The sequence below is a fragment of the Dendrobates tinctorius genome, unplaced genomic scaffold, assembly GCF_039654945.1.
Source record: "Dendrobates tinctorius isolate UK_male_01 unplaced genomic scaffold, ASM3965494v1 ptg000020l, whole genome shotgun sequence".
Lineage (NCBI taxonomy): Eukaryota > Metazoa > Chordata > Amphibia > Anura > Dendrobatidae > Dendrobates > Dendrobates tinctorius.
In genome coordinates this window covers 8,837,539-8,862,154 of record NW_027361688.1, presented here as the reverse complement: position 1 = coordinate 8,862,154, position 24,616 = coordinate 8,837,539, and the positions used below count along the sequence as shown (strand labels likewise).

The window sequence follows — 24,616 nt, the reverse complement described above, 5'->3', positions numbered from 1 at the left end:
AATTCCTTAAAATACCATTTCTGTTGTCAATTTTAATTTTTTTACTACTTTTTATACTAAAAAGTTCTACAATTACTTTGTGTCTTCATTCCTTTTATCAATTTCAAGATCTCTGCTTGCTGTGAGTCAATGGGAAGCGTTTTTTATCTAGAGTTTATACTTCTCGCAGCGGGGGGGGGTTTGTCACTTATGCAGGATCAGGTCTGTATTAGGGGTTTAGACTCTGAATGTAATAATGAATGTCGCCATTCAGTGACACCAGCTCCAGCGCTGGGCTCCTCGCTAGTCTCACGTTCTGACGGTTCCTGCTGTGCCTCAACCTTATAGGACACCTCAAGTGGTGGTAAAACACCTGACTACACAGGCAGCATGAAAACTACTTGGGGCATCACTGGACTCAGGTATACATTGCCAGGCTTTGCTATATCACTACGAGTCTCCTTACTCACTCAACTCTGCTACATTGCTGGGCTGTGCTACATCATTACAGTGAATCTCCAGTCCTACTGGGCTATATTGCTGGACTCTGCTACATCATTACTTCAAGTCATTTTATGTACTTAACTCTGCTACATTGCTGGGTTTTGCTACATTGCTATCAATCTCTTTACTTACATAACTTTGCTGCATTGCTGGGCTCTGCTACATCATCACAGTGAGTCTCCCGATCTACACTGCTGCTTCAAGTCATCTGATGCACTTAACTGTGCTACATCGCTATCGGTCTCCTTACTTACTCAACTCTGCTACATTGCTGGGCTGTGCTGCATTATTACAGTTAGTCTCCTGACGTACTCCGCTACATTGCTGGGCTTTGCTACACTGTTACTTCAATTATTTGATGTACTTAATCCTGCTACATTGCTGGGTTTTGCTACATCACTACCGACCTCCTTACTAACTCAACTTTGCTACTTTGCTAGGTTTTGCTATACCGCTACCGACCTCCTTACTTACTCAGCTCTGCTACATTTCTGGGCTGTGCTACATCAATACAGTGAGTCTCATGACCTACTCTACTACGTTGCTGGGCTCTGCTACAATGTTTCTTCAAGTCATCTGATGTACTTAACTCTGCTACATAGTGGGGATTTGCTACATCGCTACCAGTCTTCTTACTTAATCAACTCACCAACTCTGCTACATTGCTTGGCTCTGCTACAATGCTACTTCAAGTCATCTGATGTACTTAACTCTGTCACATCGTCACCGGTGTCCTTACATACTCAACTCTTCTGCATCACTGCGTTGTGCTACATCATTAAAGCGAGTTTACTGAGCTACCCAGCTCTGCATAATCGCTAGTCTCTGCTACATCTCTGGTTTATGCTACATTGATGGCCAAGTGGTTTTCATGCTCCACTGCTGTGCAATTATTTCTACTCTGCTTCATCGGTCTCCCTTCGCTGAGTCTTCACTTTTCCTCTGGTCGATCGATCTACCTCATCAGATGAGATAAAACACAGGGTAATTTATATGCCTTATGGATGGATTTGTCAATAATCAGTGCAACTGTAACAAAACCTCAGCTGTGAGTATTGCATCTGTACCACCGTCCTTCATGCCACATATCACTCGTAGGACTTACCTGTGGCTAGATAGTTGCACAGCGTGATTCTTATTCCTGGTCACCTCAGCAGCCCGTCTCACAGTCATGGTGTCAGCACGTGACGTTACACCCGCTCCCCTGTAACAAAACAAAAAATCCAATGTTATCCTTCTGGAGGCTCAATACAGGGGATGTAAGTCAATTCATGTTATTTTTTGGCTCAAAAGTTCACAAAAAGCAACATATAGGACAGGAAGTTGTTCAATACAATCAGTGTTTTATCAGAAGGAGATTATCACTACAGGACTAGCGGTCTCGTGCCTCCTAGTCCACAGCTCTGTGTAACTGAGCCCCCACCACTAATTAGCAGCTTTCTGTCAATGTACAGTGTGCTGTCATTCAGTGGTGTAGGCGGAACTATACAGGGCTCAGCATTCTGAGCTCTGCAACAGAGAAAACTTGTGATTGAATCAAAATGACTGTACACAGACCAGCAAGTGAAACATCGCTGGAATCAGGGCCTCAGCCCCTACATCATACTGCTCTCAGATTACATAGCAAACACCTGGTCACAGATTCCCTTTAAAGGGTTACTTCTGTCTACCCATACTGAATAGATAAAAATTGCTGGGTTGGGTCCAACATTTGGAACCCCCATTGATAGGAAGATGGTCACAGGACCGTTCACAACCAGGAGGAGTTGAAAGAAGTGAAGATTACGCATGCTCCATTCTGCTTTATTCCAAGTTGATGGCACTGACAAAGATCGCCATTCTCCACATCACCGGCGCACGCACATGTGCTTCAACGACTAATACCCTTAGTCAGGTAGCTTGATATAAGGGAGACCGATGCACATGCGAAACCTGTGGCTCCTTTTTAAAGTCTAAGGTCCTGGTAAAGATTGTCAATCCCTGTATTTTCAGTACATGAGCATTAATTCCTCCTGACCTTGGTCTGGGAGCTGGAAAAGAACTAGAGAGACAGGCGCATGTGTCCAAGCTATGACACTGAAAAAAGATAGCCAATCTTCATATCACCGGCGAATGTGCTTGAGCTCCTCCTGACCTTGGTCTGGTGCACGGAGAAGAAAGATGGACACATGCACATGTGACCTACAAAGACGAAGATAGACAATCTTCATATCACCCGCGCATGTGCTTGAACTCCTCCTGACCTTGGTCTGGTGCGTGGAGGAGAAAGATGGACACATGCGCATGCGCCGTACACTGACGAAGATAGCTGATCTTCCCATCACTGGCACATTTGCTTCATCTCCTACTGACCTTATATACTTATACCCATATAAGACCCTTATATGCTTATACATGGTTATTAGATCGCCCCTCAGTCGTCTTTTTTCTAGACTAAATAATCCTAATTTTGCTAATCTCTCTGGGTATTGTAGTTCCCCCATCCCCTTTATTAATTTTCTTGCCCTTCTTTGTACCCGCTCTAGTTCCATTATATCCTTCCTGAGCACCGGTGCCCAAAACTGTACACAGTACTCCATGTGCGGTCTAACCAGAGATTTGTACAGAGGCAGTATAATGCTCTCATCATGTGTATCCAGACCTCTTTTAATGCACCCATGATCCTGTTTGCCTTGGCAGCCGCTGCCTGGCACTGGCTGCTCCAGGTAAGTTTATCATTAACTAGGATCCCCAAGTCCTTCTCCATGTCAGAAGGACTTGGGGATCATGTGCTTCAACTCCTTCTGTCCTTGGTCATGTGGCCGGCAAAGAAAAAGAGACATCTGCGCATGCGACATACCACGTCATTCAAACGCCGACAATCTTGCCATCACCAATGCATGTGCTTGAGCTCCTCCTCACCTTGGTCTGGTGCACGGAGGAGAAAGTGGGGCACTTGCGCATGTGGCATACCACTTCATTCAATGTCTGTCAATCTTGCCAGCGCATGTGCTTGAGGTCCTCCTCACCTTGGTCTGGTGCACGGAGGAGAAAGTGGGGCACTTGCGCATGTGGCATACCACTTCATTCAAAGTCTGTCAATCTTGCCATCACCAGCGCATGTGCTTGAGGTCCTCTTGACCTTGGTCTGGTGCATGGAGGAGAAAGTGGGACACATGCGCATGTGCCCGGCCGCTCCATTCAATGTCTATGACCTGGACAAAGATAGCCGATCTTCCCACCACCAGCACATGTGCTTCATCTCCCTCTTGACCCTAGTCTTGTGGCCGGGACGCATGCGCACACACCTTGTTTAAAGCCTGTGAAACAGGCAAAGATAGCCAATCTTCAAATCACCGGCGCATGCATTTCAGATCCATGATCTGAAGACCGGAGGAGAAAGGGAGGGCATGCGCATGTGACTTTCCGATCCTTCAAAATTTGCAGCAGTTGAGGTTACTGGGGATCTCAAAAGTCGACCCCTCATCGATCTAACACTTGTCACCTATCTGGTTAGTTGATCACTTGTATAGACCGATAGACGCCTTTCGTATACCTGCGTGGTGCTATTGCACGTACGGGTCCACCCTCGTGTTAATATGTGTTTTTTTGTCAATTATTTGACCCCATGTCCTCAGCTCAGGAATAAATCACGCTAACCCTATAACTCAGCCAGAATAAAACACATAGAGTGCTCCGGTTACAGCCGGGATTCCTGAGTAACCTCAGCTTCCAGCTGGGTACACGGCTTCTGCCAAATGGATCTTCTTGCTCCGCTGCACCGTTCCACCCAATTAAGAGTGGCAGGGCAAAGCTGAAGTCAGCGCAGGAGGAGTTTACGCTGCCAAAACCTCAATTGTGCCACCTCAGTGCCTCCTGGTTACATAATCAGAGCCCTAAGCCTTATATCGATATACTGGATTATTACACCGAGGGCAGAAAAAACAAGGAATGGGGGGAGAGGGGGATAAATAAAAAGATCACGTTAGAGGACAGAAGACGAAAACAGACGTTTAAGGCTCGACTGCTTGGAAATAATGAGGGACGACTTTAGGATTACACAGCTACTTGGCTATTGAAGACCTTCGAAGTACGAGATGACTCTCCGCAAACCGCATAAAGGGAATTTCCACCACGTCCTTCCTTTGGTCTTGTATTCTGCACTGATTTGGAAATCTTCTCAGTCACCAAAAATATAAATTTAGTGTATTAATGCAGATGGAAGAGAGTGAGGAAAAGGGGTAGGAGGGAGATGCAGCTGAAGATTCTCAAGAAAACTGCATTGGAGGGAAGAAGGAGAGAGGAGGAGCATCAGAGGGAGAAAGGATTGGCCTAGAGCACACAAAAAAACTCTGATATCACTCCGGGAGAGCCACCACTAGAGGGAGCTCACTATATACAGATTTAGTATTGAGTTCAATGGGTGATGTATGAATCTGTCTCTATTATGCTTCCCCTTGTTAAGCAGAGGATTTGGAACTCTGTATCCGGAAAGTGGACTGTTTCAGAAATCTTCTCTGTCATCAAAATTTATAATTTAGTGTAGATAGTAGAGAGAGTGGGGGTAGGAGGGAGATGCAGCTGAAGATTTTCAGGGAAACTGCATGGGAGGGAGGGGAGAAGAGGAGGAGCAGCAGGGGGAGAAGATTCTCAGGGAACTTGCATGGGAGGGAAGGAGAGGAGGAGCAGCAGGGGGAGACGTGATTGGCTGAGAGCACACATAACACCTCTGACATTATACCAGAAGAGCCACCACTAGGGGGAGTTCACTATATACAGATTTAGTATTGCCTTCAATGGGAGCTGTTTAAATGTATTTGTCTTTATTAAGCTTCCCCTTACTAAGCATAGAATTTGGAACTCTGCACCAGGAAAGTGGACTGATTCAGAAATCGTCTCAGTCGCCACAAATATAATTTAGCGTAATACTGTAAATGAAGTGAGTGAAGAAGGGGGTAGGAGGGAGATGCAGCTGAAGATTCTCAGGAAATCTGCATGGGAGGGAGGGAGGAGAGAGGAAGAGCAGCAGGGAGAGACGTAATTGGTTGAGCACACAGAACAGCTCTGACATCACACCGGTAGAGACACCACTAGCGGGAGCTCACTATATACAGATTTAGTATTGAGTTCAAGAGGAGCTTCCCCTTACTAAGCAGAGGATTTGGAACTCTGTATCAGTAAAGAGAAATGCTATGAACAACCCCATTTTTCTAGGGTTCCTCCTGTGTCCCTCACACCCCCAGACTCTGGTATCAGGCCCCCATTTACACGTTTTTCAGGCCAATGCCCCTGAACTGAAGCCTCCAAACAAAATGAGGACCGAAACGCCACATTACAGACACTCGCCTTCCCAAGAGAAATGATTGGGGTTTTGTTCCATGACGAGGCGCAGTCTGCCCATTAACCCCCGAGCTGCCGTCCTACTATGTGACGGGATGTTCATGTCACAGCTGAGGTTATAGAAGGTGATTGGGGTCTCCAGACACCTAACGGTGGGCGCCCCGCGTCCTTGTGGACGGTCCTAAAGCGTTACCATCTGCTGCCTGCAGACAAGACCAGGACCGGACGGAAGGGCAGAGATGGGAACGCGAGGGGCTGAGAGTGATAACACGAAGTGAGAGTATTATAAAGCGATTACGGGCCAGAGGATCACGTGACCAACGCAGAAGTATCCGAACTGCGGTACATTCCCTTCTAATATCAAGTATTCAGTCTGTGGTTGGCGAAGTATGCTGGATCTCATGGCCCACACATTCCTGGAGACAGCGCAGCTCAGCTGTGTATCTAAGCCTGTCCCGTGTGAACACTTCTGCTCAGCTGTGTATCTAAGCCTGTCCTGTGGGATCACTTCTGCTCAGCTGTGTATCTAAGCCTGTCCTGTGTGAACACTTCTGCTTATCTGTGTATCTAAGCCTGTCCTGTGGGATCACTTCTGGATAGCTGCTGTATCTAAGCCTGTCCTGTGTGAACACTTCTGCTTAGCTGTGTATCTAAGCCTGTCCTGTGGGATCACTTCTGGATAGCTGCTGTATCTAAGCCTGTCCTGTGTGATCACTTCTGCTTAGCTGTGTATCTAAGCCTGTCATGTGGGATCACTTCTGGATAGCTGCTGTATCTAAGCCTGTCCTGTGTGAACACTTCTGCTTAGCTGTGTATTTAAGCCTGTCCTGTGGGATCACTTCTGGTTAGCTGCTGTATCTAAGCCTATCCTGTGTGAACACTTCTGCTTAGCTGTGTATCTAAGCCTGTCCTGTGGGATCACTTCTGGTTAGCTGCTGTATCTAAGACTATCCTGTGTGAACACTTCTGCTTTAGCTGTGTATCTAAGCCTGTCCTGTGGGATCACTTCTGGATAGCTGCTGTATCTAAACCTATCCTGTGTGAACACTTCTGCTTAGCTGTGTATCTAAGCCTGTCCTGTGGGATCACTTCTGGTTAGCTGCTGTATCTAAGCCTATCCTGTGTGAACACTTCTGCTTAGCTGTGTATCTAAGCCTGTCCTGTGGGATCACTTCTGCTTAGCTGTGTATCTAAGCCTGTCCTGTGGGATCACTTCTGGTTAGCTGCTGTATCTAAGCCTATCCTGTGTGAACACTTCTGCTTAGCTGTGTATCTAAGCCTGTCCTGTGGGATCACTTCTGGATAGCTGCTGTATCTAAACCTATCCTGTGTGAACACTTCTGCTTAGCTGTGTATCTAAGCCTATCCTGTGTGAACACTTCTGCTTAGCTGTGTATCTAAGCCTGTCCTGTGGGATCACTTCTGGTTAGCTGCTGTATCTAAGCCTATCCTGTGTGAACACTTCTGCTTAGCTGTGTATCTAAGCCTGTCCTGTGTGATAATTTCTGCTTAGCTGCTGTATCTAAGTCTATCCTGTGTGATCACTTTTGCTTATCTGTGTATCTAAGCCTATCCCATGTGATCATTTCTGCTTAGCTCCTGTATCTAAGCCTATCCTGTAAGATTATGTCAGTTGAGATGATGTATCTAAGTTTATCCTGTGTGATTCTTTATGCTTAGCTGCTGTATCTAAGCCTATCCAGTGTAATCACTTCTGCTAAGCTGTGCATCTAAGCCTGCCATGTGTGATCAATTCTGCTTAGCTTCTGTATCTAAGTCTATCCTATAAGATACTTTCAGTTGAGCTTATGTATCTAAGCTTATTCTGCGTGATACAGTCTGCTGACCTGATGTATCTAAGCCTATCCACAATTTCTAGAGATGCAATGCAATATTGGTGTATCTAAGCCTTACCTGTGATATACTAAAAGCTCAAATAATGTATCTAAGCCTATTTTGTGTGATACTAATAACCAGGTATATCTGAGCTTGTACTGCATAATCCTGCTTTCTGAGCGGTATCTAAGCCTATTCTGTGTGAAACTTTCTGCTTAGTTGCTGTAGGTTAGTTTATCTTTTGTGATACTGGTGTATCTGAGCTGTTCCTGTGTGATACTGTCTGTGTGACTCTGCCAGCGTAGCCAGAGTATCTAAGCCCACCTTATACCATGTATAGGTAGTCACTGTATGGCAGTGTTATGTGTGCAGTGTATGACGCTATTATGTGCAGCAGATGATCATGTATTACACTGTTCATATATCATGACACTATAGTGCAGGCAGTGTATAGCAGTTTTATGTCAGCACTGTAATACACTATGGTACAATAGATACTGTATAGCAGGTTTATATGAACGCAATATATCCCTATTATGCAGATGCCATATAGCAGTTTTATATGAGCACTGTATGACAATAATATATAGATACTGTATAGCAGCTTTATATGAGCACTGTATGACACTTATGTTGGTACTTTATAGTAGTTTTACCTGAGCACTGTATGGCACCATTATGAAGATACCATATAGCAGTATTATATGAGCACTGTATGGCACCATTATGAAGATACCATATAGCAGTTTTACCTGAGCACTGTATGGCACCATTATGAAGATACCATATAGCAGTATGATATGAGCGCTGTATGACACGTAGGTACTGTATAACAGTTTTATAGGACAATAATCTCTAGATACTGTGCAGCAGGTTTATCTGAGCACTGTATGGCAATAATATGTAGATACTGTATAGCATCTTTTCCTGTGAGCACTGTATGGCACTATTATTTATTTTGTCAGTGTTATCTCATTGACCCCTTTACTACTATTATGCACACAGCCGTACAATCATCATTCCCACCTCCGAGTATGGACCGCGGTGCACGGACCGGCTGTGGTCTCCTGACCGTTCATGAGGTTGTGAAGATGAGGTCAGGCGGCGGCCGGTGCGTGAATCACGGTCTGTATTTGGATTGGGAAACACCGATGTGTGAACAAGGCCTTACTCGGGGTCACTCATTCTATGCCGTGATGGGAACCACGTGGCCTTTTTTTTTATTTAAAGGGGCCTATGAGCAAAAACTACAAGTTGTATTTTTCGTGACAGTGAGTCATAAAATTGTATTTCCCTTTTCTGCTTCCCAAATCTTATTTATAGAAATAGTAACTCTCCAAAAACACCCGAGTGGGACCGCCGGGTCAGTGGGGTCACACGGTAGAGCTTAAGGGCATCGGACCACGCTGAGCACAAATTAGGGAACCTGGAGCCTGTGTTTCGGTAGATCACCATACTCCTATGATGGACATGTTTCCACATCATGAGTCGGATCACAAAGTTGTCAGACATTTTTTTTTTTTTTTTTGGGGAGGGGGGGGTACTTCTTCATCCATTACAAAAATCTGTCATTTTGTGTGCCCAGCTCTTATTCAAACATATGCGTCTCCATGGTAACAGACTACAAACAAACCCAGTGTAGTCAGATCTATTTTCTCAGTTTCCTCTTCTTTCTAACCTCACGCAGTCCTGAGTTTGCGGGGACCTGTGGGCTCAAACGGGATGGTGTTTCCTCAAAAGTGGGGGGTCTCGAGTGGGGCAGTAATGGTGTTCCTGGGGGTATCGGCAGATGGTAGGATCAAACTACATGGGGTTTGTTTGTAGCCGGTTAATATAGAATTGCGTAGCTCTGAATAGGAGCTGTGTACACAAAACGGGAAGGGATTTTTACTAGAAGATGCACCATTTTTCTTATTTTTGTACACGGATAGAAAAAAAAACCCAAACTTAAAAAGTACTTATACTACTCCGGTCTAGTGCCGACTAGCCGCAGCTTGTGCCATCTACATCAGTGATTGGTTGCAGCGGAGATGTGCGCTGCAGCTAAAACAAAGGCACGGAGGCAATGGCGGGCAGCCAGTGATAGACAGGGGGCGAGGGTAAAAAGTATTGCAATTTGTACAGTTATTTGAGGACCACCGTTTGGAAAGTGGAAAGCCCCTTTAAGCCATAAAAGGAATGATAACTCTAAAGAACGCCGCTGTTATGAGTACGGTACACCATGGTGACACGCGGTGATATTTGACGAGTGCGTGACAGCCGAATTATACACTTTGTGCGCTGCTGGCACGGGTAGCGGCTGCGATGGAGGGGGCTACATCCCCGACATGAAGCCTCCTTGTTTATCTTGTGGGTATTTCTCCCAGCAGGAGACGGCTCGGGGATGAGAGCGCCATTGTTGGTCCGAGAGACCATGAGATATAGTTTACAGGGGTCCAATAGGGTTTCCAGCTGATCGAGGAGGATAAAGAGGGTAGAGGGGATCCGGCAAGGGACTGAGGTCCGGGACGGGGAGGTTTACTGGGATTCTGGGACCTTGTAGTGAATATCAATGCGATGGATGAAAGGAGCTGCTGGGCACAGATGCCCAAAAAACAAGTGTAACCAGCTGTGAGAGCAGAGACGAACTAGAGTACGGCTCCCCCCCCAGCAAGAGTACGGCTCCCCCCTTAGAGCAGCGAACAATACCAGTGCTGAGTAACTATTTCACCCCCCCGGACCCACATAAAAAGTGGCAGAAATGTACCCCGGCCTGACCCCAGTACTCCTTTGCCCCCTTCATCGACTCTGGAGTACAAAATTCCAGTTTTGATGAATCATGTTTTAATTTTTCTGCTTACTCCAGGACTTTACGATTGATGGCCTATCCTTGGCTGATTGGCGGGGGGGGGTGCAGGGTGTCTAAAATGAAAAAAAAAACCATAGCAGCCAATCACAGTTCAGCTTTCATTTTTAAAACAGCTCTGGTAATGTGAAAGCTGCGCTGTGATTGGCTGCTATGGTTTTTTTTTTCATTTTAGACAGCATTAACATTTTTTTTATGTTTCGCATTTGCAAAAATATTTGATACTCCGAGTAACGCTAAAAGGAAAAAAAAAATCAAGAAGTCTTGAAAATATTGGGGTTAAAGGGTTATTCCCATCTCCAAGATCCTATCCCAATATGTAGTAGGTGTAGTAATATTAGCATATACCTTCAATTAAAAATGTAGTATAGTTCTTCTGATTAGCTATGCCGTTTAACCCAAGTCCAGGGCATTGCAGTAGCTTAGATATCCATGGTTACAGCCACTGATATAGTTGTTAGTGGCTGTAACCATGGATACCTAAGCTACTGCAATGCCCTGAACTTGGGGTAAGCGACATAGGTTATCAGGAGAACTATACTACATTTCTAACTGGAGGTATTTGCTATTATTATTATTATTATTATTATTATACCTACTACATATAGGGATAGGATCTTGGAGATTGGAGCACCCCTTTAACTGTGGTCACATTTTAAAGGTGTTGTCCATTAGTTTGTTTCTGATGACCTATACTCAGGATAGGTAATAAATATCAGATTGGTGGTGGCGGCCACATGTAAGCAGTGAACTCCACAGCTCCGTCCACTGTGTACTGGACATTCTTGGTACTGCAGCTCAGCTCCTATGGAAGAAGTGAACATAATCTGAGCTGCAGTACCTGAGAACGGCCACTACACAGTGCATGGAGATATTTACACTTCTTACATACAGCCATTTGCATATTCTCCATACTAAAGATCTCCGCTTGCTGTCAGTGAATGAGAACATCGACTGTTTCCATTTAGAGGCAAGAAATCTAATACAGACCTATTTCTTCTCACGGCTGAGGGTTTGTTACATTGGTTTAGAGCCTAAAATTCTTTATAGCGAAGCCTCAACATGCTTTTTATGTTGCTTGCGTAACCCTAGGCCAAATGTGAAAAAGAATGTTCACATTCACTGACAGTAAGCAGAGATCTTGGAATTCACCTCTCCAAGATCTTACCCCAATATGTAGTATGTGTAATGATAACAATATTAGCAAATACCTCTAATTACCAATCTAGGATAGTTCTTCTGATTAGCTATGTCGCTTACCCCATGAGCCTCAGAGCATTGCAGTAGCTTAGGTATCCATAGTTACGACCACTAAGAAACTAAGCGTCACTATATGAGTGGATGTAAGGATAGCTAAGCTGTAATGCCCTGCACATGGGGTAAGTGACACAGCTAATCAGAAGAACTATCCTAGATTTCTAATTGGACGTATTTGCTAATATTATTATTACATCTACTACATATTGGAATAAGATCTTGCAGATGGGAATACCCCTTTAATCATGCAGGGATTATGCAAAACCAGAAAAAAAAACCTTATCCATATGAAATAAATGTGATGAAAAATTGCAAAAATTTGAGAAGTTTCAACCAATCGGAGCTGGAATCTAATTTTGCAGTAATGTTGATGCATTTCCCAGCCGCCTCTCGATCGGACTTTGTTTTGCTCATCCTGACATAACCGTGCCCTTCCTCGGCGACCTCTAATTGTGACTTTCACCCACACGCCGGACGTGATGCTTTTTCTCACGATGAAGCAAAGGAAGTGACAGTGGTAATAACAGGAAGTGACACAGACGAAGAAATGCTGCAAAGATGTGTGCAAATAGTACAAACACTCAGGCGAAGCTATAGGGGGTGCAGAGATGGCAGTCACACCCGGGTCCTGGTGCTGAACGGCCCACGGCCAAGTCGGAGGACACTAGTATTGTCAATGGCACAGAATTTCCATTAGGACCCAGGAGCCTCATGATTCGCCTCCGTGTTATTCTTAGTCCCATAGACAATGAGTGGAGCAGTACTGCCAAGGGCGTAACAACCGTGGTCACAGAGATCAAGACCGCCGCCCGCCAACGCCAGAACTTTCAGCAGAAGAGTATTGCGGCACAGAGACTCGTCGGGTCCGTACACAGCAATACACACTGACAGCCAATCAGAGGCCAGCAGCTGATGTCGGCGTGCACGTGACTGTGGGCGCATGGCAGTGACGTCGCTTTCACACTGATGTTAGCAGCTGGCTTCAGAAAATGCCGCTTAGCGGTGGGGGAGCGGAGGGAAGGGGAGTATAATGGTTTATTTTTTTCTATGCATTTAAGAACAGCGGCGGAAAGTGGAACATATACCAGGATGGGGGATATATAAACCAGGATGGGAGCATATATACCAGGATGGGGGCATATATACCAGGATGGGGGATATATATACCAGGATGGAGGATATATATACCAGGATAGGGGGCATATATACCAGGATGGGGGATATATAAACCAGGATGGGAGCATATATACCAGGATGGAGGATATATATACCAGGATAGGGGACATATATACCAGGATGGGAGCATATATACCAGGATGGGGGCATATATACCAGGATGGGGGATATATAAACCAGGATGGGGGATATATATATACCAGGATGGGGGACATATATATACCAGGATGGTGGATATATATACCAGGATAGGGGGACATATATACCAGGATGAGGGACATATATACCAGGATGGAGGTCATATATACCAGGATGGGGGACATATATACCAGGATAAGGGACATACATACCAGGATAAGGGACATACATACCAGGATGGGGGACATATATACCAGGATGAGGGACATATATACCAGGATGGGGGACATATATACCAGGATGGGGGACATATATACCAGGATGGGGGACATATATACCAGGATGGGGGACATATATACCAGGATGGGGGACATATATACCAGGATAAGGGACATACATACCAGGATAAGGGACATATATACCAGGATGAGGGACATATATACCAGGATGGGGGACATATATACCAGGATGGGGGACATATATACCAGGATAAGGGACATACATACCAGGATAAGGGACATATATACCAGGATAAGGGACATACATACCAGGATAAGGGACATATATACCAGGATGAGGGACATATATACCAGGATGGGGGACATATATACCAGGATGGGGGACATATATACCAGGATGGGGGACATATATACCAGGATGGGGGACATATATACCAGGATAAGGGACATACATACCAGGATGGGGGACATATATACCAGGATGAGGGACATATATACCAGGATGGGGGACATATATACCAGGATGGGGGACATATATACCAGGATGGGGGACAAATATACCAGGATAAGGGACATACATACCAGGATGGGGGACATATATACCAGGATGGGAGACATATATACCAGGATGGGGGACATATATACCAGGTTGGGGAACATATATATAATGATGGTGGATATATATACTAGGGGGGGACATATATACCAGGATGGGGAATATATATACCAGGATGGGGCCCAGGATAAAGGGACATATACCAGGATGGGGGATATATATATACCATGATGGGGGCCCATGGTAAGGATAATATATACCAGGATTGAGTCCAAAGTAAGGAACATGTATACCAGGGTGAGGGATATATATACCAGGATGATGCCCAGGATAATGGAAAAAAAATTGTAAATGGCACATGGTAGGTGAGGGCCCTGGTTACACAATTTCCATTAAGGCCAAGGATCCTTATGTTACGCCTCGATATGAAAGGAGCCATGGTCACGCATGCGCACACATTGCCATAGACAACGAATAGAGCGGTGTTGCACATGCGCAAACATCGTGTCATTCAAAAAGCGTACTTCAGAGCCCCGACCTGAGGATCGAAGCAGTGGGACCCCAGCAAGTAATCACAGTTCCTGTGGATAGGTTGGGATAATGGTGTATCTTGATATAGCTATGCAGATATGCTATTCTGGATCAGGAAAGCTGGGTGACAACCAAAATATATCAAGCTCAATATTTGTTCAGTAGTCAGAGCTCTGCTTTTGTGATACAGAAAGTTGAATGATAAAATTAAGTCTTCCTGCAGCCACCACTAGAGGGAGCTTAGTCTATGCGGTTTTATTATTGATTTTTCTGTATAAATAGTAGACAGATTACTCCCTCTAGTGGCGGCTGCAGGTAGCTGTCATTTCCTCATAGCTTAGCTTCCAAGTGTGACAGAAGGGGATTGGAATATAGGGCTTACCTGGGGACGCATATGTAGTTTACAGATAAGATAAGAATTAAAACTTAAAGGAACAATCAAAGCAAAACTTATATAGTGTGATTTTTTTCTAAAACACGACACGCTCTTAGAATCCCTCGATGACGACCGCTACCTTGACTTTGCACTGGGAATAACACGGCCTAAAAATGTTACCTAGTTTGTCCTTTTAAGAAAACCAAAATCGTGTAGATTTCAGCACTTGTGACCAGCTCTGCATTCAGGGCCTCATCTCTATTACACCCCACTCCTCCCCTGCGCTCGTTAGTGTATGACGGCATACTTCCCCATCTGGACTGGAGCCAGGATGTGTGTATGGACACAAGCAGCTCCCATAGACAGTGCTCCTTAGATCCCTGGATTAATATAAACAGTGTCCTTATTCCAAGAGACCCGTGAGAATAGAGTCTGCAGCTGGCCTTTGCGAATCCATTGCTCCGTTATCTACACTTAATGCCTTTCCAGATACCTGCTGAGTTGGCATCACTTAAAGGGCAGTTCTATTCACAATTGATATTATCAATGGTGCAGATAACAGTCATGTAGGCTAAACATTATAAAAAAATGATAAATATTTAATTTTTATTATTAAAATCCCTCCTCTATATGAACTGTAGATGAGTTTGGGCCTCAAACCATGTGTGATCTTAATGCATTGATCAAAATTATCTCAGCAGGGTCACGCTTACCAACATTTATCATATGACAGTTAAAGCTCCTATCATTCCATTAGGGAACACTCCAAAAAATATAAATTATCATAACTCACAGCCCGTGTACAAACATATTTGCAAACTATGGTATGAAAATCAGAACTTTTGATAAGATAACAAAAAAAAAGGGTACCGCAATGGGTCTCCACTTCAGGCCTCGTAGAAAAGGTCTCTGTCTACAGTGGTGCAAGCCATGTTAGTGACCACCAAATGGCTCGGGCGTCCATCTGAATGGAATACAGCTGTACATCCACCTAACCACAAGGGTTAATACCAAAATCCTTAAGGATTACTACATCAGATTGTCCAAAATAGAACCCACCTGGGAAAATTTCACAATCGCAAAAAAGAAAAACCTGGAAACTGGAAATGTTTATCACTCCTGAAAAAAACGTAAAAAGTCAGACATTGGCCACGCTGGAAGAGGGCTATTATAATTATACAGACACCAGATCAAAACCCATTGAACTAATACTGGTCCATGACCTAAATACAGACCTCCCACACCAGACCCCTGTCTGCTGCAGACTCCAGAAACAAGGCGAGGTGAGAATTAGACCCAAACCATATTGGATTTTTGTGTATGGCCGATATATTAGCCATACATACTCCACCAGTCTAGACCTTAAAAATGAATATAGGTCCCCCAGACCAGACCCCCTACATAAAGAGTTGCAAAGCATATCCCTAAACAGTTACAGACTAAAGACCCCTTAAATACAGACTCCAGGCCAATCTCCTGTTTGCTGCAGTGCTCGGGAGTGAAATATAGACCAAGGACCATACCCCCAAAATATACACAGCTGCAGAGCTGATCCCTAAACAGTTACAGACCCTAGATCATACTGCTTACATAAATGCAGAACCCAGACCAAAACTCTATAGACACATACAGAAGCCATAAAGGCAAAAAATAGGAACTTAAACCAGACCCTCTAAAATTCACAGACACAGGCTAGATCCCTAGAAAGTGACCAAACTATAAACCATAGGGAACTTATATACAGACTCTGTAAGCAAATACAGTTCCCATATGAGGCTTTTAAGGAAAGGTAAAATAAAATAAAAAACCCTATTGACTGTCATAGTCCTTCACTAAGAAACTATAGGACATCCCATCAGCTGCTGAGCATGATGACCACTTATGAGTCCACGTCTGAACCACTAATTGACAGGAGATGCTCCGTTAAAATCCTCCAGAGCTGCACTTCTATGTATTTTTCCCACCATTTAACTCAAAACATATGATTTACTAGGCAGCATGTGGTTACCAAACAAACCACGAAGTGACCACAGTACGCCGGTCCGGGCACATAACATGAAGCGGAAAGCGGTCATGGCTGGGAACCTCCAATAGCCGGACACCAACTAGCTGAAAATATGGCTGCCAAGCTGATGGATCCAGCCATACCTGAAACTATTGTTCCCTGGTGTCAACCATAAACCGATCACAGACTTTTCTGAAAAGCTTCTACATCAGTCACCACAAGAGGGAGCACTTTTATTTCTAAGAAACACTGGATACCACTCAAAGTTGATTGGATGTCAGACAAAAGACTTTGCTTAAAGGGGCACATCATCTCGCTTTTTTTTACATGTTGATTAGAAAACATAGGGAACTGCTGCCCCTACCGACGTCAGAAATAAATGGCGTGGTGGCATCGGCAGACAGAGTTTCATAGTCTTACTGCTCTTACAGTAAAGAACCCTTTCCATGCCCCTTATTGTTGTAAAGCCAGAGATAGAAAAATGCCAGTTATGATTCTCTGATGTTTGAGTGGTTTAGCAATCACTTCCTCGGGTGGTCTAGGGTCAACGGTAATATCTTATAACCCTTAAAGGTCCAGGGTGGTCTAGTGATTAAAGTGGGTCCTCTGGATAGTCCATAAATATCAGATTGGTGGTGGTGTCAGGACCAATCAGCCGACCTGGTAAGTAATAAGGAGGGATCAGTACTTAGTGCAGCACTGTGGCACCATCAGTTGATCAGCAGTGGTGCCAAAAGTTGGACACACGCTGATCAGAAACTTTGTAGTCCCAACGTTATGTGGCTACAGTATAGAATAAACAAGGCGTTAATGGTGGTCTCCAACAGGACAGACCCCCTAAAACGTATACCGATAGTTCCAGGATTCTTTATAGGGCAGGAGCTCCTTTTTCTAGATACAGCATTAGCAATCTACTAAAATGGAAAAAAAATCTGTCTGCCTCCAGCCACCACTAGAGGGAGCTCAATGCATAGTGATGTACATTGGTTCCATTGGACTCAATAATAAACCTGTACGCAGTGAGCTCCCCCCTAGTGGTGACAGAAAAAATTTTATTATTTAATTTGTGAACCGGTCACAGAAAGTGTCAGGGTTGTAGGAACCCCCATAAATGTACTACTGAGAATAGATAAAGAGTGTTTTAAGGCCAGTCTGGTAGAACTGAGGGCTCCGGGTGTTGAGAGCATAAAATGGACACCAAAATGCACGACAGAGTGACCTAAATACCATGGATGACATCAGATGCAGTAGGACAGATCGTTCCATATGGAAGGCCCCGGCCACGGTCCATTTCTTCACTTACACTATTTCATTTGGTTATAAATTAACAAGATCCCGGCAACAACAGATCACATCACTGATTCTTATTCACCAACCATGGAAAAAAAAATGCCCGATGTGGGTCAGGAGCATGAACCATAGGCTATAACTTATGTTACGTCTGCGCTTGTCTCTTTAAAAAAAATGTCTGCGGCTGTCTCTTTAAGAAAAAAATATTAAAAAGAAAACAGTATTTTTTATGACTATTTTCTTTTAGAGAATCTTTGAACACTTAAAGGAACACGCACGGGTCATGTGATACATTGTGTTATGCCAAGTGGGGGGCCCGAGGGGGCGGAGCATGGTTTATACGTCACCGGTATTGGTCTGTGACTTGTGCTCCGCCCCCTCTGTCCCTGCATTAGGTATAGCACAGGGAGGGCTCCTTACAGTTTATTGATAGGTTTCTCTGGAACATGGCTTCTTAAAGTGAAAGCTGCGGTTTTCTGGGCAGAAAATGGAAATTCAGTGGGGGAAATCTACGTAATTTCCACAATGAAGAGATCTGCGAGATCAGTCCTAGGGAGACGTCAATTTATAATTTGGAAAAGTTATACCACAACATAGATAATAGATCGATAGATAATACTGTAGAGATAGATAATAGATAGATAATAGATACATAGATAATAGATATATAGATAGATAATAGATAGATAGATAATAGATAGATAATACATAGATAATACATAGATAATAGATACATAGATAATAGATAGATAATAGATGATAGATAGATAATAGATCGATAGATACATAGATAATAGATAGATAGATAATAGATACATAGATAATAGATAGATAATAGATAGATAATACATAGATAATAGATAGATAATAGATGATAGATAGATAATAGATCGATAGATACATAGATAATAGATAGATAATAGATAGATAATAGATATATAGATAATACATAGACTAGATAGCGGGGGGCACTCTCGCACCCTTTACTCCTGTCCTACATGTTAACCCTTTACTTTCAGGACAGAGCAGTATGGGTGCGGCGCGGTGGCCCATGTCTGTCCCTGACTGTCTCCTCTCTCGTCTCTTGCGCTCGCAGCATCAGATTTCCACCTTCCAGTGGACTTAAAAAAAAAAAAAAACGAAAAAAGAAAGAAAAAAAAAACCGTAAAAAACCCCAAGCGCCCAATATTTTGGGCTGAATTTATGACACCCTCCTCTCCTCCTCCCTCGTTCCTGGAAGAGATTTGGCCTTCCTTGGGTTTTCCACTTGGGATACTAGTTCTTGGAAAACCTGCAGGTCTTCAATCAGTCCTCAAAACAGTTCCAGATTTTTTTTTCCCCTTTGCAGGAGCCTGAGCAGAGCGATTAACCCTTCACAGGACCGCACGTTGATCGATCGCCAAAATGGCCCATCTAACTGTACAACTTCTGACTTTCTAAGAATGTGATGGAAGCGGATCCCCTTCCTGGCGAGATCCATCTACTTAGTAAATACGTAGGTCCCCATGAAACAACGATCCTTCAGTACCATTTCCCAGAAATCACAAAGCCTCCCTCCATTGTTCTTCCTGTCAGTGTATAGATAGATTGATAATTGGGAGCCACCATTATGCTTGTCCTGTCTAAGCACATCCTCCAGAGCTCGCAGTATGAAGGACACCCTACGTTTCTTACATTTCCAGGAGGAATAACAGAGGAACAACCATTCGGAATACCTCGTGTCGCAATCTATTAATATGGACATGTGGGGAATATAATACAGAGACCATTTTCCGTTACCGCGGGACTGTAGATGTCTTTGTCATGATCGCCTCCTTTACAGCATCCCCACTTCCGGAACGTTTCCTGCCCCATTATGTCGCGGCGGGGGGACGCACATTGTATTGTCTTGTGATACTTTTTTTTAGCTGTTGGGAGTGTAAAATGGGTGTAAATATAGAAACCCAATAAGACAATCAACAAAAGGATGGTCCGCTACCGGGTAACCCTCCTCAGCCCCCGATCAGTTGTGAGAACGCGGAAGCGATTATGACTATTTACGAAGGCATAGAGACCATATCAGATATCACCAAGCTTTCCCAGCCATCTGAATGGCAGATATATTTTCAATTCTTTACAGACTGCAGTACCGGGCACAACCTATGGCTAAAAGTGGCGCTGTTTCTAAAAAAAAAAAAAAAAAATACTCTAATTCACATTATAGGGACACGGACCTTCCATGATTCCCAGTCCCCACTACTCCTGAACTTGGATCTATTCAGCTCAGGAAATCTATCAATTTCCTGCTATTTCAATAAATCCAGCCAATAGGAAGTCACCTTTCTGAACCCGGTGAAGTCACAGCGTTTAGCAGGCATTTCTAATTAGCGGTGAAAGGTTTGTAACATATGGCAGATCGAGTTCCATAGGGAAGAATCTGGATCTGCTTCTCATTACGTAATGTATTTCCTCTTGTAGGGCGCCAAATATAAAAAAAAACCTGTCATATATATATACACTAAGTATACAGCCAAAAGTATGTAGACACCTGACCGCCTGTATGAGCTTGTCAGACATCCTACTACAGGTCCATGGGTGTCAGTATGGAGTTGAGCCCCTGTAACAGCCTCCATTTCCCTGGATTGACTATCCACAGGATAGGGTATAAAGGTCTTATGGTATGAGGTATAGTAGTCAATGAGTAGAGTATCAGTGCGCATGCGCGGGGTACCCTGAAATCATATACATGGCGAAAGCCAACTTGGGAATGTATCATATGACTAGGTGAAACGTTTCTGATCATGTGTAGTCCATCCTATCTCCATCAGTCTCATTGTCAATGAGCAGAGCAGCAGTGCGCATGCGCGACATAGCGCCATTTCAAATAGGGGATGGAAGACCCCCTCCTGATCAGAATAGTTGACACGTCTCCGATCATGTGGGGTAAAACCTATCTCCTATTCATATAATATACCTAAGTTTTCGATCATGGGGCTTCCATCTCATCTATGAATTGTGGGGTCCATCCTATCTCCATCAGTCCCATAGTCAATGAGTAGAGCAGCAGCGCGCATGTGCGACCAACCCTCAATTAATATAGGGGATGGAAGACCCCACCTGAACAGAATAGGTGATACATTCCTGATCATATGGGGTAAACCCTATCACCTATTCATATACTATGATCCCTAAGTTTTTGATCATGGGGCTTCCATCCCATTTACGAATTTTGGGCAGATCGTGCATGCGCATTACTGCTCTACTCGGAAAAAGAAAAGTCTGAATCCACTCGATCAGAAATGTATCACCTACTTATATGATTCACAAGTTTCTAATCGTGGGGATGTCCAACCAATGGGACCCCACAGCAATCACAAGAACGGAGGTCCATGGTCCTTCTTATGAACATAGCGCGCATGCTTCTCTATTCATCGCCTATGAGACTGACAGAGATAAGTTTCTGGTCATGTCTGGTCCATTCTGTCTCCATCAGTCTCAAAGGCGATTAATAGAGCAGCAGCGCGCATGTGCAAATTGCACTTTATTCATAGGAAGAACCTGCATTTTTGTGATTGCTGGGGGTCCAAATGGCTGGATATCTCCAAAATAAAGATAAGTATGAATCATATTATACAGATAGGTGCTAAGTTTCTGATAAGGAAAGGTCTGAACCTGAGCTATCAGTTCCATGAGAAAACAGAGCGCATGCGCAACCTGTGATCAACTCATGAAGGGGACTCAACTGGAGGTCCCAGTGCTTGAACCCCCAACAATCAGAAACTTATAGATAGGTGATACATTTTCGGATCGTGTAGGGTAGGAGCTATTTCTGTCAATCTCAAATACAATGAGAAAAGCAGCAGAGAGCTTTCCCAACCTGCGCTCCATTCATGAGTGGTCTCAGGACCTCCATTTTTGTAATTCCTGGTGGTTCCAGTTGACGGACCCTTCACAATCAGAAACGTTTGGATCATATCCTATGGTTAGGTGGTAAGGTTCTGATTGTGTGGAATCCAACTGATATCTATCTGTCACATAGGCATCAAATAGAGCTGGAGTGCCCAAGGGCAACCAAGGCTCCATTCATAAAGGGGTTTTGTGACCTCTTTCTTGTAATCACTAGGAGTCTCAGTGTTTAGACCCTCCGCAATCAGAAACTTAGGAATCATATCTCATAAGTTTCTCATTGCGGGGGGCCGGACCTCTCTCTCCATGAGTCCCATAGAAAATGAGCATAGAGTGCGCATGCACAACCTACGCTCCATTAATAAAATATCATATGGATAAATTTACATTTTGACAATGTAATATTACTCTTAAAGGGGTTTGTAGATCCGTGGTGAGTAATACAACAGAGGATAACCGATTTTTCGGTGCCAAGTGCCTCAGCACTCTGTGTCCCGCTCAGTGAGTTTTTCTGGTCATCCGCTACATGGCTCAGCTTTTGTCATGCCTACCTAGACTCATCCACTTCACAATCCTATAGCACTTACAGGAGACCGGGGCAAGTCCAGAAGATTAAGACTTTCGCGAACTAACTAGTGGATAAGATGGCATCCTATAACCGTGCAATAGTTTCCAATACCTTGCCCTACAGATGTACTTCCGATCCTGTGCTCCACAAAAGGGAGAATTTCCTGTGTAAGCATGGCTGATTGCTCGTTTCAATAACTAGGCCAGCCCCCTTCTCTGTATATGTATTGGCCGATGAAGGGGGCTGGCTCACATACTTATGGCCATTTGGTGCACATACGATAAATACAGGCTAAGTAGGTGGCACCACATAGAACTAGAGCATGAAGCTTAATAAGAGACCTTCTAAGAACATTGAGAAGATCAGAACTTTATATTTTGGTGAGAACCAATACGAAGTCCCTGTAGCTGCTGTGGAGCCGAAGACTCCACCTTCCACTGGTCTGGAGATGAAGACCCCCTACTCAACTACATCCATAACCTTCCGGGTTTTGCAATATGATAACGAGACCCACAGGGTGATAGATCCAATTACAAGGCTAGACCGACCTTCTCTTCTACAAGGGTTGGTAAAGTTGTTCCAAGTTGGAAGGATGTGGTGATATAAATCAGCACCAGGGGGTCTCTAACTTGTTTTGTTTTTTTGGTGCCCCACCTGACCACGTAAGCTCAAATCTCCATGGTTGGTGCTGACCACCTGTAAGGTCTCCATGTTGACAGATCTCCTTGATGTTGAACCAAAGAACCCAAGAGCCGGGTCATAGTGGGCCGGTTGTCCAACCCATCCAATGCTTGATAACCATACAGAATACCAATCCAGATTGGTAAAGGCCCGTCCATGCCCTGAGGCACCAGTCCAGTGTTGCCTAGCTCTGAAGTTGGACTTTCAAGAACCTATCCACTTTCACCACAGACACAAAATACAGGTCAGTTATTGAAACTGGTCTTCCACACATAGTTTTGGGGAGTTGGTCTCGCTCCCAATCACTCACACTCCTGGGTGGCAAATCGGAATAATGACCTTGACATGTGGTAACAAGGGACATATCAGCGAATAAAAACAGATTTTTCATTTAGGAGTCCTTGACTCTTATAGATATTCACGTACTGTAGCTCTTCAAGGGCTTTTCCCACTACATACCATTGGAGAGGTGATAAATGTATCACCACTGGGGGTCCAACTAATGATGAGAACGGGGTAAGTGTCTACAAAGTATCCTGTGTACATGCGCCACCACCACTCCACTCACTTCTATGGGACTTTTAGCGATAGCTGAGCCACCGGTACCATACAAGTGACTTGAATCCCCTATAAGTGAATAGTCAGAATGCTCATTTAGGACCTCCGCTATCGGGACTGGTGATGGTCCAAGTGGGAAACCCCTTTAATATCTGCTATGATGATTCACTTTTTTCAATACTTCACTGCATGACGGTAAAAGGCACAAGTATACTTAAGGCAAAGGTAAGAAATGTGAGCCAAGTCCTACGTCCACAGCCTGTCTGCCAGGGGATTATACACTGGGCCACAATAACACATGGTCTACCAGCAGGATGTTCTCCAGCGTCATCAGTCAGAGAAGAAGAGAGTCTCGTAAACGGGACGCTGTCCAATTTCAGCTAATTTCCCAAACATGTGATGCAACTCATAACTTAACACTGTAAAGCCTTAAAGGGGAACTCTACAGAAAATCCTCAGGTTTTCGCTTTTTTTAAAAAAAATAGAAATAGTAGAGTTCTTTCTCTGACCAAGGTGCAGGGGTCCAAGGAGCAGGTGTAGTAGCAATTCTGACTCCTGGGCAACAGGTAAGTGCAAAAAAGGGTTAAGGAGTCAGGCTATTTGTGAAGGCATCTTACAATGTGGAGGACTATTTGTGAAGGCATCATACTATATGGCGGACTATTTGTGGGGCCATCATACTATGTGGAGGGGACTATTTGTATAGACATCATACTATGTGGAGGGCTATTTGTAGGGCCATCATACTATGTGGAGGGCTATTTGTAGGGCCACCATACTATGTGGAGGACTATTTGTCGGGCCACCATACTACGTGGAGGACTATTTGTCGGGCCATCATACTATATGAAGGACTATTTGTGGGGCCATCAT

At 44.1% G+C, this 24,616-nt stretch overlaps 1 protein-coding gene across 6 annotated transcripts in view; it reads right to left on the bottom strand.

The window, feature by feature from the left end:
- The window catches only part of DENND2A (DENN domain containing 2A), an 82,524-nt gene that overhangs the window by 45,487 nt on the left and 12,421 nt on the right, over positions 1-24,616 (bottom strand). For 2 of the 6 annotated variants that reach the window (XM_073567610.1, XM_073567608.1), the window contains exon 2: positions 1,589-1,687. In XM_073567610.1, coding sequence (XP_073423711.1) covers positions 1,589-1,656 — 68 coding nt within the window. In that variant the 5' untranslated portion in view covers positions 1,657-1,687. Of the gene's footprint in view, positions 1-1,588; positions 1,688-14,936; positions 15,135-15,626; positions 15,738-15,815; positions 15,835-16,904; positions 16,956-24,616 lie in introns of those variants that run through there. The other 4 variants (XM_073567606.1, XM_073567611.1, XM_073567609.1 and 1 more) reach the window with 4 other exon arrangements.